The sequence below is a fragment of the Melospiza georgiana genome, chromosome 4 (assembly GCF_028018845.1).
Source record: "Melospiza georgiana isolate bMelGeo1 chromosome 4, bMelGeo1.pri, whole genome shotgun sequence".
NCBI lineage: Eukaryota > Metazoa > Chordata > Aves > Passeriformes > Passerellidae > Melospiza > Melospiza georgiana.
The window spans coordinates 59,414,668-59,432,113 of NC_080433.1; the positions used below are offsets into that span (position 1 = coordinate 59,414,668).

The following is a 17,446-nucleotide window of genomic DNA, read 5'->3' on the forward strand; positions in this document are numbered from 1 at the left end:
CCAGATTGAAACACTCTGGATTATAGTGTTGAATTAAGATTAACATACTGTCAAAATCATTTTTTGAAAACACTCTAAAAATAAAATAGCCATTTCCCATTTTCCTCTCTGAGGTAGAGAAAATGATGGTGCTGATGTGGTTTTATTATTTATTTACATTAATATATTAGAGATTTAGAAAGGAAATTTTAAGAAATCACGAGGAAGAATTCTGGAATTTCTGTTCCTTTCCTAGCTAGTGGAGTAGATGTGTTTCCAAAGAAATATTTCTGTTGAACAAAACAGTGCCACAGATTACAGGATTTTTTTTGCCTTCAAGCCTGTTTGCATAAATTAAGAGTTCCCAAAGGCTAAACATGGAAGAAAACAGCTTTTAAAGTAACCTACCTAGGTATTAATTTGACTGTTGAAGGCCATTTCTAGTGCTTTGTTTAAATTAACTTCTGTAATTACTTTAAAATGTGTTCTTTGGCATTTCTCTGCACAGATTTAGAAATTATGGCTTGATGTGTTCTCTGTTTCAGTTCTATGAGTTTATTGCTGTTCTGTGATTGAGACATTTAGCTGGAAAAGTGGCTTGTGTTTTTTATAATTACACAGATTATGTGCCTCTAAGCGCAAGAATTCATTTTTTCATAGAAACACAGTAAAAATGAACAAAGATACCACAGACTGGATAAATATCTAACTTCCAGTTAATAGTAATGTTAAGAGTTATTATAGGAAATTTTAATTGCTTATGTCAGGTCACAATCATCCAAAGAGTTGTAGCATGCTTTGTACATTAAAGATCATGGTTCTATGTAAAAGTCTTTAAACATCTAAATTATTATTTTTAGGTATTTTTGCAAAGTGTTTGGTCCAGGTACAGCTTTGGTGTATACATGTATCAAGGCTTGGCAAAATTTAAGGGACTTTAGGTAAGTTCTTTTAAACAAATACTAGATTTTGATGGGCAAACCAGGAAATCAAGCAGCCTATCCCCTTGGTTAAGAAATATTGTAACTTTAATTTTGGTTCCTTCAGAGTTTTGGCAGATCAGTTCTTGGACAGACTCACCCTCAGTCATGCTTTCATGCACTGCACAGTATGTTTCTGCACATTTAGAGAAAAAAAATCTGACAGAATAAAATTAAAGATATTTAATTAAAAATTATTTGCAGTTACTCCCTTTGTTTTTCTAGCATCTGCTCCATCTTGAGGAAAGAAAAAAATGCACACCCTCCCAACTAAGAAGATATTTCAGTTGGTGGATATCAGGATTACACAGGGCATAATCCATTTAGCTAAACCCACAGTTATCAAATTATTGTGTTGGAAAGGACTTTAAAGATCATTTAGTTCCAACCCCCCTACCATGGGTGGGGACACTTTCCATTACAGCAAGTTTCTCAAAGCCATCTGCAATTTGGCCTTGTACACTTCCAGGGATGGGGCAGCCACAACAACTCTGGGCATCCTGTTATTTGAGAGATATGCTGGTTATCACACACACACGTATTCACAGAACCCAAAACTCAGCTCCAGGATGCTTCTGCCCTACCCCCAGAACTTGCTTTCCATGTTCTTCAGAATTTCTCCTTACTTGCTGAATGCCATGGTCACTGAAGACCTAACTTCTGAGTCAGACGTGTAAATTCTACGTCCCAAGGCAGCTAGATTGGTCCTTTGTGTGTCCTTCTTCATGACAGATTCACTGGAACAAATAGAAGAAGTGAAAATTACTGGTCTGGGACACGAAGAAGGCTTAATTCCTCCTTCTGCTCTCAGTAAGGCTACTATTCATGTAGATTTCTGAGACACAACTTCTGGGGGTTTTGCCAGGAATTTTGACCAAGATGAAAAATATTAATTTAGTCACTTCTGAAAAATTTCTAGGCATCTGGTATCTGAGCCAGGCCCCTGACAGAAGGATGCCCCAGGTGGTTGGTGACTGCAGGCATGGCCTGAGCACAGAGTGCCCAGTGAACCCCACACACCTGACTGCAAGTCGAGGCTCCACTGGCCAATACCTCCCGGACATAACAGGATAAATACATGTATGCCTCCTAACCTATAAACTGATACTTCTTTGTGGGAATTCTTAATCAGAAATATGGGCCTAATCATAATAAATCTTAAATTGTGGTAATTTAAATTAATACAGTGACCACAACACAAGAATCTGGGTTATCACATATCTGATACAGTATACTGCTACCAGCAAAGGAAACATGATCAAATAAGGCTTTCGATAGGAGATTTTAAACCCTTTCTGTGGCTAGAGCCAAATTCCATTAGTAATTTTAGTTCACGGGCAAAGGTTTATATTTAGGACTTCATACAAGCATCAGGCAGTAGTTACATTGCCTGCAGCATCAAAGCATTCAGATGTAGCACTGAGCATTGCCCCAAATGTTTAAAATACCATGAACTAGTCCTTTGAATTTCACTAGGTAAGCTAAAAAGACATGGTACTGGTTGTGTTTGCCTTTTAATCAGTAGAGCCAGGCCCTTTTTTTGTTTGTTTGCCTGTTATAGGAGGTGGAGGGATACTGGTTTAAAGCTTTTCTGTCCTTCACCATTGAAGTTGTTTATTTATTAAAGGCTTCTGCCCACCCTTGCTTCCCTTCCTTCCCACCCCCATCCTCCTCCTCTAAAGCAATACAGCATTATGAGAAAGTGTCTTTTATATTTTCAAGGCATCTGTGAACTGAATGGAGGGAAAAGCAAAACTTTATTTTAAATTAAATATGAGGTGAGATGCTCATGGAGCTGTTTTCCCCAGGTCAGGTTTATGGCACAGCTAGAAATTGAACTCAGCTCTTTTGACTCCCATATTTTGCAGCCAGACCATTTGATGCTACTTTTTATTGACTTGACTACATGGTGGTAGGACCAGGAAATGTAACTGGGCCAGAGCTGGTGGTTGTGTGAAAAGGCACAAAGGCTTCATTCCCAGCTGGAAGAATAAATTGGTAGGAAAAAACCTTTTTATTTTCCCTACTTGGACTGTGATTGAACCCTTGCAACACTAGCATTTAATTTTCTCGACTATTTGGGTGTGTCCCACAGGCTGTTCCACCGCAACCCAATTCCATGGCATGCCCACCCCCGGGCAATGTTGTCTACAAGTAATTAAACGCCCTGGCACTGAATCAGGCATGCTGTGGGATAGGGCCTCCTATCGATTTGGGGACAATATTTGAAATCAGAGGTATAATTTGGTTTCTATTTCTCATAAAATCTGACACAAGCAGCTGCACCAGGCTGTGAACTCTCCAATGAGCCAGACATTCAACAGTGGTTACATCAGCCTTTAGCTTTTTCAGTACCCGTGGGATGGAGTTTGTAGCTGTGTTTCCAGAGCTCAGTGCAGGAGGGAGAAAACCATAGCCATGAGTCCTGCATATGACGAGCTGATCCCTGTAGAAGCCATAATGTTGTGTGTGGGACATCCATAAAGCTCTGTGCACTGACTACCATCTAATTTCGGGAGCTGGCATGGCAGAGCTGGTTCTGGGTGTCAAGGCCGGGGTGAGGCTGAGGTGGGAGGTGAGCAGCAATTTTACTGCAGCCATCTGTGTTCTGGCATGGGCTCCAAGTGCCTGAGCTGCCCTTTCCCAGACTATTGCCATCAGTACACGAGTCACACATGGAAAAACACCGTCACAAAGTCACAGACTCTTTTGTGTCTACCTTGGGTAAGGTAAAGGCATTTTTTGTGACCCTTACTTGGGGCAGGAAAAAACCCCTACTAAAATATCCATGGTTTGGCTATGGCTTGCATGGACATAAATTTGTTTTTACTTATCTCTGTAGAACAGGTTTTATCTCTTTTGTTTTTCCATCACTTCCAGGGTCTGGAACATAAGTCTTATGAGGAATGGCTGAGGGAGCTGAGGTTCTCCTGAAAAGCTACAAAAATATATTAGTGAATGGTTAGTAGTCATAAGAATGATGTAACAGTGTAGCTCTGGTGACATGTTCAATGTATTTTCATTTAATTTTCAAAATTCAAATTTTCAGTAGAAATCTCTACATTTCATTGGGCAAACCCAATGCCATTTGTCCATGTTTACTATGCATGATAGACATTCGCAGAACTTCTGTAATCATTGATATGGACTGACAAAATATAAAAACAAACCCCCAACATAATCAAAGACAGTAGAGAATTTACCTGGTTAGTACTGCTGCTTGTATTTAATTCTCCGTGAAGTATATAACTTCTTTATATTGCTGGCATCTTCTTTTTAAAAAATCTTCATAAACACACACTGTTAAAAAAAAAGTGACAAAGGATGCTAAATATAGTAACTACTTGTTTTGCTCTCTTGTGTATAAAGAAATAGAGTAATTTTTTTAACTGAATTACAAACTGTAGGTTTGGCTAAGTTATATGGGAGAATTGTCTGTCAGGTTTTAACAAAGGATGAAATCCATGCAGTTTTTGTAATCCCTTATAATTTAATAACTACATATAGACATGCATATTACAGTGTACTTGCAAATACCACCATAAATAATACAGTTCTTACATTGGTTATTTTTACCTATTTTATTATGCTTAATTTTTAAAAAAGTAGTAGGCTAACTACATCCTATTGAAATTATCCTTCCAAACCCCACATTTTTTGTGCATACAGCAGTTCTCTGTTACTTTCTTTGCAATACAGTGGCCTCTACTTCCTTTCCAAACCTGTTGAGCAATATTGCGATGTAATTCCAAACAGCTGCTGTGGTCACCCTATGTCTGTACATCAGTAGCGAGTGAAACTATTTCTATATATAGTTTGTAAATCTGTTGGCAATGTTTGTAAAGCAGACTGAGATGCTTCCTGGGGAATAAGAGCAGCTCTGGGAAAGCAAGAGCAGTATCCCGTCCTTGTGTACAAAGCAGTTTATCTATTTGGTGTGGAGAAATGAGGAAATGGCCAGTCTGCAGACACGTGAAAAAGCACTTGCTTTGGGCAAAACCCTGGCAGGAATAGTTTGTGCTGTCAAAGATAAGCAGGTTCATCTCATGCTGTTAATACAGAACATGACATTGTACTGACATTAGATGATTAAAAAGTATTGGCTGTGTAGGAAGAAAAGAAAACTGGGAATGGGAATGACATTTATTCAATACGATTTATTTTCCCCTGATGTCTTCCTTATTTTATGTGATTCAGGTAGGCAGAAGGAGCAATAAATCCCAAGTCTGCTGCACCTTTGGCACCCAGTGGCATCCTCTCTTCTGTATTCATAAGTAAGGCAACACAAATACCCTCACTGTGTGGGGGTGAAATACATTAGATTAGTGGTTGCCCTGTGCCTTGTTGGTATATGTGCATAATTATGTCCCCAGCAACTGTTGAGAAAGCTGCTTTCCAAACTGATCTGAGCAATGAGGCAGCCCACATGCACATATTTTTGAGTGAAAGCTGATTATTGTTTGTGATGGTTTGAGTTCTTAAACTACAGCCTGGACCTGGAATCTGCCCTCTTGGTAGGTAGCCTGGGGAGTGTTGCAGGGAATCTGTGGGAAAAATCTGTCTTTGAGATAGAATGTTGAATCTGATTCCCAAGCAAAGACTGGTTTTGAATCAGGGTCATGTTTGCACTTACACCGTTTTGTGTTCCCCCAGCATGTATGATAGAAAACATCTTTTTCTTCTGTGTGACTCCCTGTTTACAGCCATCACCCAGAGAGATGGAGTGAACAACAGAATCATCTGGCACTGAGAAAAGCAGCTGAAAAATTGTTTCTTCAAATACCTTCAGTGCATGCTTCATCCCATTTGCTCTGCTGACAGCACTGTTAAATGTAGGTGATGACACATCCTTTTCAGGCACAGTATCGTGCACACGATTTTCACAAGTTATGCGAGTCTCCCGAGGGAAAGAGCTGCAGCTTGTCCCATCAGTCTGCCTCGTGGTCTTGTGTACTTGCCAGGCTGCTTGACCCTGTGTCTCTCCAGGATGGTTTGAATTCTGCATTCAACCTGGGCCTGTACACGCAGCATACAAAAACTGAGACATATATAGAGATAAATATATATATATATATTGCTGTAGTGGGAGGGGGAGAGCAGGCAGTGAGGAACACGAGGGCAGGACACAGGAGACGTGCAAGGAGGAGTAGGAAGGAGAGGTCAGCAAACAGGCTGCGGAGGTGGCTGAGAAGAGTGAGGGGTCTGCAGGGAAAGCAGGAGCAGGGGGCCTGCAGGACCAGGGGTGGGGAAGGCAGCCCAGCAGCAGTAAGGCATGAAGAGAGAGCTCAGGGGCTGGTGCCTTAAGTGGACAGCACGAGGGAAGGAGTTGGTTCAGGACTGAGGGTTGCAAAAGGGGTGGTGGGAGGCAGGAGCAAGCAGCACTACAGACAGGCAGCAGGAGACATGGGGAAAGCCCAGTGTGCTGTGATGCATTGTTTTTAGTGTGCTCTATGGCAATTGGAGCAGTTCCTGCAGTGTGGGACTGAGCTCAGTATGAGCCAACGCATCTGTCTGACAGGCTGTCCTCCCGAGCCGGGACTGAAATAGCCGCTGTCCTGCGCCTGAGGACAAGGTTGTGCAGCCCTCTCTGTGCCTGCCTGTAGCCTCCCCTGCACTCATCTGAGTGGAAATATGCATTTAACTGTGGGCTTTGTCCTGCTGAGGGGTGAGCACCGCCTGCCACACGGTACTTGTGGCCTTTAAGCAATTGAGCCAATGTGCCCCAAGTGTAGAAACGTGAGAAGCGGAACAGAGTCGCCTTGGCTGCTGATTGAAATAATTAATTGCTTGGAAAGGCAAAATGGACACTTTGAAGGCTTTCCTCGTGTAAAACCAAGACAATAAAAGATCTTTACTCCAGGTTAGGAAAGATGGAAAATCTTGTCTGAAATTTAGCTGCTGAAAGTCAGGAACCCTGAGTGCCAAGGTCTGCAATGATAGAGTGAATCCTCCTCCTATAAAATGGGTGCCTCCAGTTCTTCTTTTCCCTCAGCTCAGGTTCTGAACTGAACAAACCTTTTAATAATTCTGTCGAATGAGAGATGAGTTTTCATGACCTATAGGTGAAATAGTGAATTCCCTGCATACAGGATTTCAACAGGGCATTAGGGAGGTGAGTTTGGGTTTTCTGTTAGGAGTTGGCAAAGCACTTCATCAAATCATCACAAAGATCTTTTAGGTCATCAAGTTCAAATGTTAGCCTAACACTGCTAAGACCACAACTAAACTGTGCTCCTAAGTGCCACATCTACATGCATTTTCAATACATGCAGGGATGGTGACTCAGCTATGGACACCTGTTCCAATACTTGACAACCCCTTTCATGAAGAGATTTTTCCTAATGTCTAATTGTAGGACTCATCCTAGACAGCAGCCAATGTAGCCACTATAAATCTGCCTTCCTCTACTACATATGGTTCATGCTCTACTCACTGCCTCCTGTGATGGAAGAAAGTTCCCTGTGCCACCTCACTAGCACACAATGGACTCTTCCTAAATTGTTTCTAATGGTGTGATTGAGAACAAATCTGGGGAAATAGTTTGCTCAGACCTCTGGGTCTTTTGCTTGCTTTTTTTAGAAATCAGAACATATATAGTGCCTGAGAAAGAAGACTATGAAACAGGAACAAAATGTTTCAGGTAAGAATGCTAAGAACAGGAAAACACAATTACTCCTGTCATTGTTCTGAGTTCCTCTTGGAGGCTGGAACCTGTGATCTGAAGTGTTGTAAGGGTGGGAAGCTTCAACCATGGCTGATGCCCACAGGAACTGAACCCTGATCAGCTGAAATGCTTGCATAATGCCAAATACTGCCAGAAAGGGAATCCAAAATTCCAAATTAGTGGGTACTTTGAGTCTTAAGGTTTCTGTCCTCTCTTCTTCTTCCTTAAAAAAGTGGTAACACTTTCAGGTCCTCTGAAAAGGCCACTGACAATTGAAATAATTGATAGCTTTACTATGCTGAAGAACAGGGGCAAAATAAAATACTGTAAGGCTATTAAATGTGTGTGATCTTTCCCATGCAATAAAAAAGAGTAAAGGTTCTGAATAAAGGTTCTGACACTCATGTGTCTAGGATCAAAGTATGTGATTAGAGAACTATGGAATTAAGGGCTGTTTCAGTGCTCATAAGTAGGCAATAACAAATACTATTGCCACATTTTCTGACAAGTGAGTACTTGTACTGTTTTAGCATATTATTTTTAGTCTGTGTGTTATTTTCCATGTGCTACAGCCTTATTGTTTTTATTAAAATAGTGCTAGAAAGTGTTTGTGGCTCTTCACCTTTGGCCATTTCCCTGTAAAGAATAGGTCATAAAATACCACGAGTGACATATAGGATCAAGAGGGGACACAAACCTCTCATAACCTCACCTGACTGCCAATTTTCCCCCTGCTTCAGGGGAGACATGTACAAGAAAGTACCTTGTCCATCTTTGGTAAGGTCTTTAAATTATCTCATGAGTAGAATGGACACCATTGACATTTTGTGAAGAAAAAATATCGCTACTGGCCCAGTGTTGTATCATGTCTCAGCAAGGAGTATCATTGAAGGTAATATTCATGTTATTTAATATTCCTTTGGAATATTATTTTAGAAGTGAATAATTCATGCTGCTTTTTAAAAGTTTCTTTGATTTTGGAAAATTTTGTTTATACATAGAAAACTTGGTATAGACAATTCAGGTGTCTGTATGTTGGTACTTTGTATGATGGACTCTCAGCTCAGGAAAATTGAAAGACTTATAAATTTTGTTGTACCTGACAAAAAAGGAAGAGCAGAAAGCTGAATTTTTTTCTTATGGAAACAATATATTTGAATATATTTAATTTTTAACAGCATATTATTGCTTTTAATATTATACATATCAGTGTTGTATGTATATCAACATATACTAATGCATATCAAGAGTGTACTAATAAAATATAGCATATTTCTAAAAGCATTTCAGTTTCAATCAGGATTTTCCAACGGAAAATATGTCCAGTTCACATTTCCTAACTCCATCAAAATATGCTTGTAACAAAATGTTGTCAGCAAAAATGCACTCAAGAAATATAACTTTATTATGCTGCTTCTCTGGATAACTCCAATGATAATGATGTGAACCATTGTCCTAGACATATTAAAGAAATAAAATTGCTTAGAGTGCAGCTATATACAGATAATTAATGCCTATGTCAGCTTTACCCAAAAGCATTGATAATGCCAAATTAAAAGAAAAAAGAAACTTATTATATTTTCCTAGTCTTTCACATTTTTCAGAATTTGGCCCAGTGAAAGAGTGAACAGAACTTCTGTGGACCCACTGACATGAGTGTGTGCACTTGGTCCATGATGGGACCTTATACTATGAAGGTATAAGGGTGTAGGTAACATTCTTAGCTCCATAAGCCAAGCATCTGCTTCCTTTTTATTTTATCGAAAGATTCTGTCTATGTAAATGTCCTGCAAATATTTATTTTATATTAAGCTATATGATATTCTTATGTCTGCTTTATTAATGTATTTTGTAGGTTAGGAAAGACTAAGGTTATAAGCTTTCAAACCATTTCTTGATCAAGATAACTGCATGAAGTTCACATGGAAAAATTATCAAAGGAAAAATGTAATTTGTTTGAGCATGATTTTCAAAAAGATCTGATATTCTCCTCTCTCTACTGTCAGTAAAGCTGTATGAATAATAATGAAACTGAGTGGGGTATTTGCAGGGGTCCCTAGGACGAGGTAAGAGATGAGTGAATTTGACTCCATGTTTCTAGAAGGCTAATTTATTATTTTATGATATTATATATAAGAATACTATACTAAAACTATACTAAAGAATAGAGAAAGGATACATACAGAAGGCTTAACAAGAATGATAATGAAAACTCTTGACTGATTTCTCAGAGTCTGACACAGCTGATGGTGATTGGTCATTAAGTGAAAACAATTTGCATGAAACTAATCAAACATGCACCTGTTAGTAAACAATCTCCAGCTACATTCTAAAGCAGAAAAACAGGGAGAAGCAAATGAGATAATATTGTTTTTTCTCTGAGGTTTCTCAGCTTCCCAGGAGAAGGAAACCTGGCAAAGGGATTTTTCAGAAAATATGATAGTGACAAGTGAGAAATTTGGCTAAGCATCATACCTCAGGTATGATGTGCAGGTGTCCAATCCATACTGATCAAAGAGATGATGTCAGAAAATAACAATACTTCAAATTATGTTCACTTACATTTCCATTAAATATTGGCTTGACTGTCTAAAACACACTGTGTGTTATCATTTAAGAAGGCTGATATATGTTGTTATAGATGTGTTCCTACTTCCATGTATAAAACCTTCTGTCTTCCTCTCCCTCCCCTCTCTCACGACATAGATGGGCAGATATTGCTGGCCTGCATGTTTCAAAAAATGCTGCTAGCTCACCATCATTCACTGCTAAATAGAAAAAAGGAAAAAAAAAACCAAAAAACAACCACATCAGAAAAACAAATAAACAGCACAAAGTTTAATCTTTCTTTCTGCATTTCTTCTTACCGAAAGATACCTGTCAATAAAAATAATATCAGAATAATATAAAATCTTTTAGCAGAAACTATTATGTAGCTATACATTTAGAATAAAGACTTGAAAGGCTCTCTCCAGCTGCACATCAGTCAGTGACAGCAAGGAACAGCCATTAAAAGAATAGCCACTAGAGGCCTTCAGTCACTTGTCTGGTCAGTAGTGGTGAAGGCACAGCCCCCCTGCCCACCCAGGGCTTGTTACCCTTAAATCTCCAGGTGACTCTGTCCATTCCCCCCAGCAGAGCGCAATTCTCCACGTGAACAAAAATCTCACAGGTGCTCCAAATGGACACGAACAGCTGATTCTCACTCTGATAGTCCTGGAAGAAATAAGGGAATTAATAAAAAATTCAGTTGTGTGATTTGTTACAGACAACGTGTGCCACTGTGGGAGCAGTGATCCCCACAGCTGCTGGCATGCCGACCTCCTCCCCTTGGCTGCTTTTCCATAGATCCCAACTGCTGCAAACACCTTGCTGGGATAACAGCATTCCATGAGAAAACTGTGAGAGGAAGTCCACTGAACAGCAGCAAGGGTGTTTTATTTCATGCCCCTGTGACAGCTCAGGATTAAATGGATTTTCATTGTTCTTTCCCCACTGCAATGTGGACATGATGCCAGTGTCAGTGCGCCCGGGGTTTTATTTGGTGCCGCCCCCCCGTCTGCGGGGCTGGTATTCTCCCACTAGCTGCCTGATCTAAATATGGCCATGGCCAGTGTGTCAATAATCCCCCTCTTTAAGGGACTTGCAAACATTAGTGTTGGGACATTCTTGCTGTTCAGATGTCTAGCTGACGTCTGATGCTTAAAACGGAGCATGCTTTCATCCCTTCATGCATTGTCGTAAGCCCCCGATGATTACTCTTAAAAGGGTGCCTCTGGCTATGCAGGGAAACAGTTGCTGACCACACCAGACACAGCTTGCCTGCTTCAGCCTTCTTGAATGCCTGGTCAGTGTAGCTTTGTACCAGCCTGACCAAGCAGGACCATGTCTACCTTTGGGTACAGAAGAGAGCTCAGTAAATATGAAGACATTGATGAAGATGAGCTCCTCGCCTCTCTCACTGAAGAGGAGCTCAAGGAGCTGGAGCGGGAGCTGGAGGACATAGAGCCCGACCGCAACCTCCCAGTGGGACAGCGGCAGAAGAGCCTGACGGAGAAAACCCCAACAGGGACTTTCAGCAGGGAGGCACTGATGGCCTACTGGGAGAGGGAGACCAAGAAACTCCTGGAAAAAGAGAGGTTGGGTGCATGCGAGAAGGTAAGGTGCTGAGGCATTTGCTGTTTCCTATAAATATTTGGTTTTATTCTGCATTGGCATGATCTCACTGACTGATTTAATTTCTTTTCAGTCTCTTGTGGCATTTTTAAGAACATTGTTAGCCATACCTCTGTGCCTGCTAAAGCACTGAGTATTAGGTCAGATAGTATTTGCTCTCTCTGCAGTTACCTTAAGTGCTCAGTTCAGAACAGAAGAAAGTGCCATAAAAACTATCATTAGTGATTAAAACAGGAACAAAAATTAAAGGGCATTTTAGAAATTATTAATAGCTAGAGATGTGGGCTTTTGGATAGTATTTGATTTTTTAAGAAACCTACACATAATGCCTTTTCCTTTCCTTAAAAACAACCAGTACTGACTTCTGAGAAACATGTAAGGAAGATAATTTTGAATACATGTTATGTCAGAAGCTGAGTAAGCGGATGCCAGGCTTTGTGCTCGCTGGAAGAAAGCAGCTTGTGTTGCAGTCAGCAGCTTGTGTTGCTTTGTTCCTGCTGAGGATCCTTGGCATGATTCAGGGGTCTTCTGGCAACTGTAGTCAGAGGGCAGCTGGACATTATTTAAAAAGTGGCCTTGGATGGAGTAATCAGTCTAACCATTTAACTGCATTCCCCAAAAAAACAACCAGTAGTGTTTGTTAGGCAACTCCTTCCCCAAAATAAAAATGTTAATAATAAAAGCCATTTCCTGAACTGCAAATGAAGAGTACAGCTGGGCAGGAGTGAAGGGCTCAGTCTTGGCAAGCAGCGAGCACTCTCAGTCTCAGCTGATGTCCATGTTGGCACTCCTGATCCTTTCTAAAAGTGTATGTGAGACTGAGCCCAACCAAAAAGCAAATTCTATTTTCATGATGGCTCCATGTAATTTAAAAGCAAAGTGGGGACTTGGGGATTTTAAAGCACTGTTTCCTACCAAGCTTTTACTGTGCTTATAGGGACACATTTTCCCATGTTTAAGCAGAAAGTAATACAACAAAGACAGCAAAACTTAACTCAGAACCTCCAACAGCCTTGATGCAGGAGCTTATTTCATTTGCAAGGAAATAATTGCAGTTTATACATTAGATAAAATATCTTCCTAGAGGAAAGTCAGATGTATTAAAGTACTCTGCAATATCCAGGATGTTTTTACATGTAAGTATTTTCTCTTGTTTGTGAATGGAGGTATAAGGTCTTTGCAGGCGAGAGCACAGACCAGAAGCTGTCAGCAGACCATTAGTATCAGCTTGCAGACATCGACTTCACTCCCTGTTTGTCAGTCCTAGAGAGTAAATGGCAAGATTAATGTTTATTTCCAGCTTAGCCTGGAACTCGAAACCTGGGCACTTCTAAAAAACCTGCTGAACAGGTCTAGCTCTGTATCTTACACAATGGCAGGATCTTTTCTTTTTCTTTTTCCATGTATAAAAACTTCCAGAATGCATCCTTAAATAATAAAAGGTTGATATGCTGATATAGCATATCTCCACTGATGGCAATGAGAAAGGTCCTTGAAAACAATTTTCTTGCTTTCAACTGTCTGGAAATTATGCACCTTTATCTAAGATGGTTATTCATGCTCCTTCTATAGTTAGTGGTGACAGATCAGCTGGTCCAAAAGGCAAACAACTTGCAGATAGCCTTTTAGGGTGAATAGCTTGTCCTCCCAAGATATTTACCTCAGCATTGATTCATTTAGTCCTGAGTTTTCATTATATTACTCCCAAAAAGTAAAATGAAGTCCTACAGGTTGCCTGCAGCTGTCCTGTGCCACAGTGCTGCTACAGTAAGAATATGTCTCTCCATGTTCAATTTCAAAATTATCATGCAGATTATTATGACACCAGAAAATGTACCTGACAGGCAAATAAATTCTGCCTTTGACCTCAGAAATGCCACTCAAAAAAAAAAAAATCAAGTAGGTTTTTATTAATTTAACATCACTAAACATATCAATAGTAAATTTAAAGGCACCTCCTTCTGCTCGTCTGTAGTATATATCCCTCAAGATATAAAACCAAAGCCATGAAGACAGGGTTTGGATACCTGCTGTTTCCAAGTCTTAAAGCCTCACACATATATAGAAGATACAGATACAAATCTTAATCCCATAATAAGCCTATAGGTGTATCTCTCAGCATAGGGGCCTTGCTGCACATGCTCTGCAGGAGAAGCAATGGGGCTGGGTCCTACAAGAGCTCTGTGTGCAGGCCAGTGCAGTCAGACCCTGCAAGGCCCCAGGTACTGAGTGCTCAGGAACATCAGGCACCAAACAACTCAATGTCCTGTTTCATCAACAGTCACAGTTCTGCAAACATTACAATTAGCATCTTTTTTGCATATGTCCCAGCACAGAATCCTACTGAAAATTGTGAAACAGTACCCTGCATTTTGACAGGTTTCTATTTTCAGAGACAGATAACTAAGCAAACCTAAAACTGCACAGGTTGTCTAAAAATAGGCTGCCCTGCTAGTAACACTTTTGTTTTCCAGAAACAGAATCACTGTGTCTCTGCACAGTGTACTCACTTTGCAAAATACAATCTAGTATTTTACAGAGATTAAAACACAAGTATTGCTAAAGTAGTGCTTACAGAACAATTATAATTCATCCAAAGTTTTACATTTACAATTGTAAAGAAAAATGTGTACCTATAGTTTTTCCAGTAGGCAAAACCTGACATGGAAGACCTTTTGAGCAAGAGGTTTAAGGCTGGCTGTAGATTCTGGGTTCTGTAACACCCCATAGATCCCCATCACACTGCTGGAGTCCTCCATGGGAAGAGTGAGTCTTTCCTGGGGTAGAGACCTTTTCCTGCTCCTCTGCATAGAGTTCTCTTTAGCCACCATAACTGCTAAAGGCAGCAAGCAGACCTTTGGGGCATGGTTCCAAATTTGCCTTCCTGATACCCACCAAACACACTAAGAGAACCTCGTTTTTCAGAAGAACAATGCATTTTCTCTGTAGACAATGAGTTATAACAATTTTCAGTGTGGTGGCTGACCTGTGACAGCTGGTGGTGAGCACCAGCTTAGCTCCTGACAAACACGAAGAAATTCAGGGGTTATTGACGTGTGGTTACATCTTACCTGTGGGAATGCCCCTCAAACCTTTCTTCACAAATTGTTTATTAGTATGTACAGCCCATGCAGTACATCCAAAGTATTTTTGACATGACTTCTGTAATTCAGTACTGTTTTGCATGCTGGTATACAAGACTGCACATGCAGACACTATTTGTATTTTAAAACATGGCAACCTTTAATTTTTGAGACGTACTAACATATGCAAGGGAGTCTGAGATGTCTAAGCCTCCTGAAATGAAGAAGCTTGTTGCTCATGTTCATTCTGAAATTGCTGTCTTATATTTCTGCTGTCAAGGATCCAAATTATATCCCCTTGTAGACATGCCAACACATAGAAAACCTGAAGTATGTCCGTGTCACTTGTATCAAATTGTCTCAGCAGAAATCACTGACATTGGTAGAGTGTTTGCAATTTATGCTAAGCATTTCCTAAAGAATGTAAAAGAAATAATGTTGTATAGGTGTTAGATGAATCATTTTCTGTTCTCCTAACTGTATCTGTTTGTTTTTAGCTTTCAATGTTAATTTATATAGTGACAGTATAATTGTTCCTGTGCTAAAAGGAAGCAGTTCCATTACTTCAATCATGTTTAACACCCACACCTACGTTCCTGTTCAGGATTCTGAGCAAGAAGAGGACAATTCGGAAGAACTTCAAGAAGAATGCTTCACAGAAAGCAATAGTGAAGTGTCTGAGGAGGCATATACTGAAGAGGATGATGAAGAAGAAGATGAAGAGGAAAATGAAGATGAGAGTGATGATGAGGATGAGGAAGTGCAAAATGCTGCAGCTGGCAGGCATTCTGACCATGGCAAACACAAAAAGTGTAATGGTGCAAAGGACAATGAAAGCTTCCTCAATGGCCATGATGGAAAAGACAGTGATAATCGGAGCTCAAAAAGCAATGCCATCCACCCTTGTGGAAATCCAACAGTTATTGAAGATGCTTTGGAAAAAGTTAGGAGCAACGACCCTGACACCACAGAGGTCAATCTGAACAACATTGAAAACATCACTTCACAGATGCTTATACAATTTTCTCAAGCCCTGAGGGACAACACAATGGTAAAGTCATTCAGCTTGGCTAACACCCATGCTGATGACAACGTGGCAATAGCTATTGCTGGTATGTTAAAGGTTAATCAGCATATAACTAGTCTGAATATTGAGTCAAATTTTATCACAGGCAAAGGCGTGCTGGCCATCATGAGAGCTCTGCAGCACAACAAGGTTCTAACAGAACTGCGCTTCCACAATCAAAGGCACATCATGGGCAGCCAGGTGGAAATGGACATAGTCAAACTGCTGAAAGAGAACACCACTCTGGTAAAGCTGGGCTACCACTTTGACCTTGCTGGCCCAAGAATGAGCATGACAAGTATCCTGACAAGAAATATGGATAAACAAAGGCAAAAGCGTATGCAGGAGCAGCGGCAGCAGGAGTCAGGTTGTGACGGAGCTATCAATCCAAAGACCAAAGTTCTGCAGAAGGGGACACCTCGGTCCTCACCTTACGTGTCGCCTAAAAGCTCACCATGGTCTTCCCCAAAGCTCCCTAAGAAAGCACTGCCAGTGAAATGCCAGCCTTCAGCCCCTGCACCCCCCCCTCCCCTTCCCCCCTCGCCCCCACCTCCCCCTCCTCCTCCCCCTCCTCCCCTCCTGCCAGAGAAGAAGGCGCCTACCAGGAATATAGCTGAAGTCATCAAACAGCAAGAAAGCTCAAAAAAAGCCTTACATAATGGACAGAAAAAGAAAAAGGGCAAAAAACCCAGAAAACATGAGAACAACATATTGAAAGAAATTAAAGATTCTTTAAAATCAATCTCAGACAGAAAATCAGAGGAAGGCTCGCGACCCTCCACCCGGCCATCCACCCCACAAAGGTCTCTCCACGACAACCTTATGGAAGCAATTCGGGCAAGCAGCATAAAGCAATTAAGGCGGGTAAGTAGGAGATCCTCAGTCAGTAACTGATTGTGATCCAAATATAGCACAAGCTCAGTTAATTTTAGTACACACAGTTAGTTAAAAAAAAAAATCTTAGAGATGTGAGCATAATAAAGCACTTGGGAGGAGGCTTCCCTCTGATTAGGCTTTTCTCAGCACAGTGATTTCTGACTGTGATTTTGACAGAAAGTGGGGTAGTTTCCCAGGCTCAGTCTTGTTATGGGAGATGATGTGTAGCACAGAGCTCTTGGCAGCGTATGTCTGCAGGAATTTCAGGTATTTTGCCATCTAGATGTACAGCAAATGTAATGAATGCCCTTCCCTTCCCTTCCCTGTTTCATAGGTGGAGGTACCAGAAGCCCTTCGGTGAAAGCCTGGATGGCAGAACAAGCAGAGCAGTGATCGAGGGGAGGCTGCTTGTCCTTTCACTGGTGATAACATAGACTGTCTAGAAAGCTGCTTCCGAAGTACACTCTTAGATTCAAGCTATTTCTCTTTTATTTCAAAGAAATAAACCTGCTAAATACAAAATAATGCTCTAAGGATCCATTTGCATTGTAATCTGTAAATATGGAAATAATTTTCTTTTTTATTTAATGAGATTTATATTGAGAAGTTGTTGCTTATTTAG

General features: G+C 40.6%; 1 protein-coding gene across 1 annotated transcript; it reads left to right on the forward strand.

The window, feature by feature from the left end:
• The first annotated feature begins 11,508 nt into the window (after positions 1-11,508).
• LMOD2 (leiomodin 2) lies at positions 11,509-17,185 on the forward strand. Its single transcript, XM_058023039.1, has 3 exons — positions 11,509-11,781; positions 15,496-16,812; positions 17,159-17,185. The coding sequence occupies exons 1-3, from the start codon at positions 11,509-11,511 to the stop codon at positions 17,183-17,185; spliced, it is 1,617 nt and encodes a 538-aa protein (XP_057879022.1).
• The last annotated feature ends 261 nt before the right edge of the window (positions 17,186-17,446 follow it).

What these genes read in the sequence shown, in the direction of transcription:
- LMOD2 (XM_058023039.1), top strand. Translation starts at nt 11,509, where the DNA reads ATGTCTACCTTTGGGTACAGAAGAGAGCTCAGTAAATATGAAGACATT. An exon ending in GGTTGGGTGCATGCGAGAAG is followed by an intron (nt 11,782 to 15,495) that starts GTAAGGTGCTGA and finishes CAGGATTCTGAG; the next exon opens with CAAGAAGAGGACAATTCGGA. An exon ending in GCATAAAGCAATTAAGGCGG is followed by an intron (nt 16,813 to 17,158) that starts GTAAGTAGGAGA and finishes CCTGTTTCATAG; the next exon opens with GTGGAGGTACCAGAAGCCCT.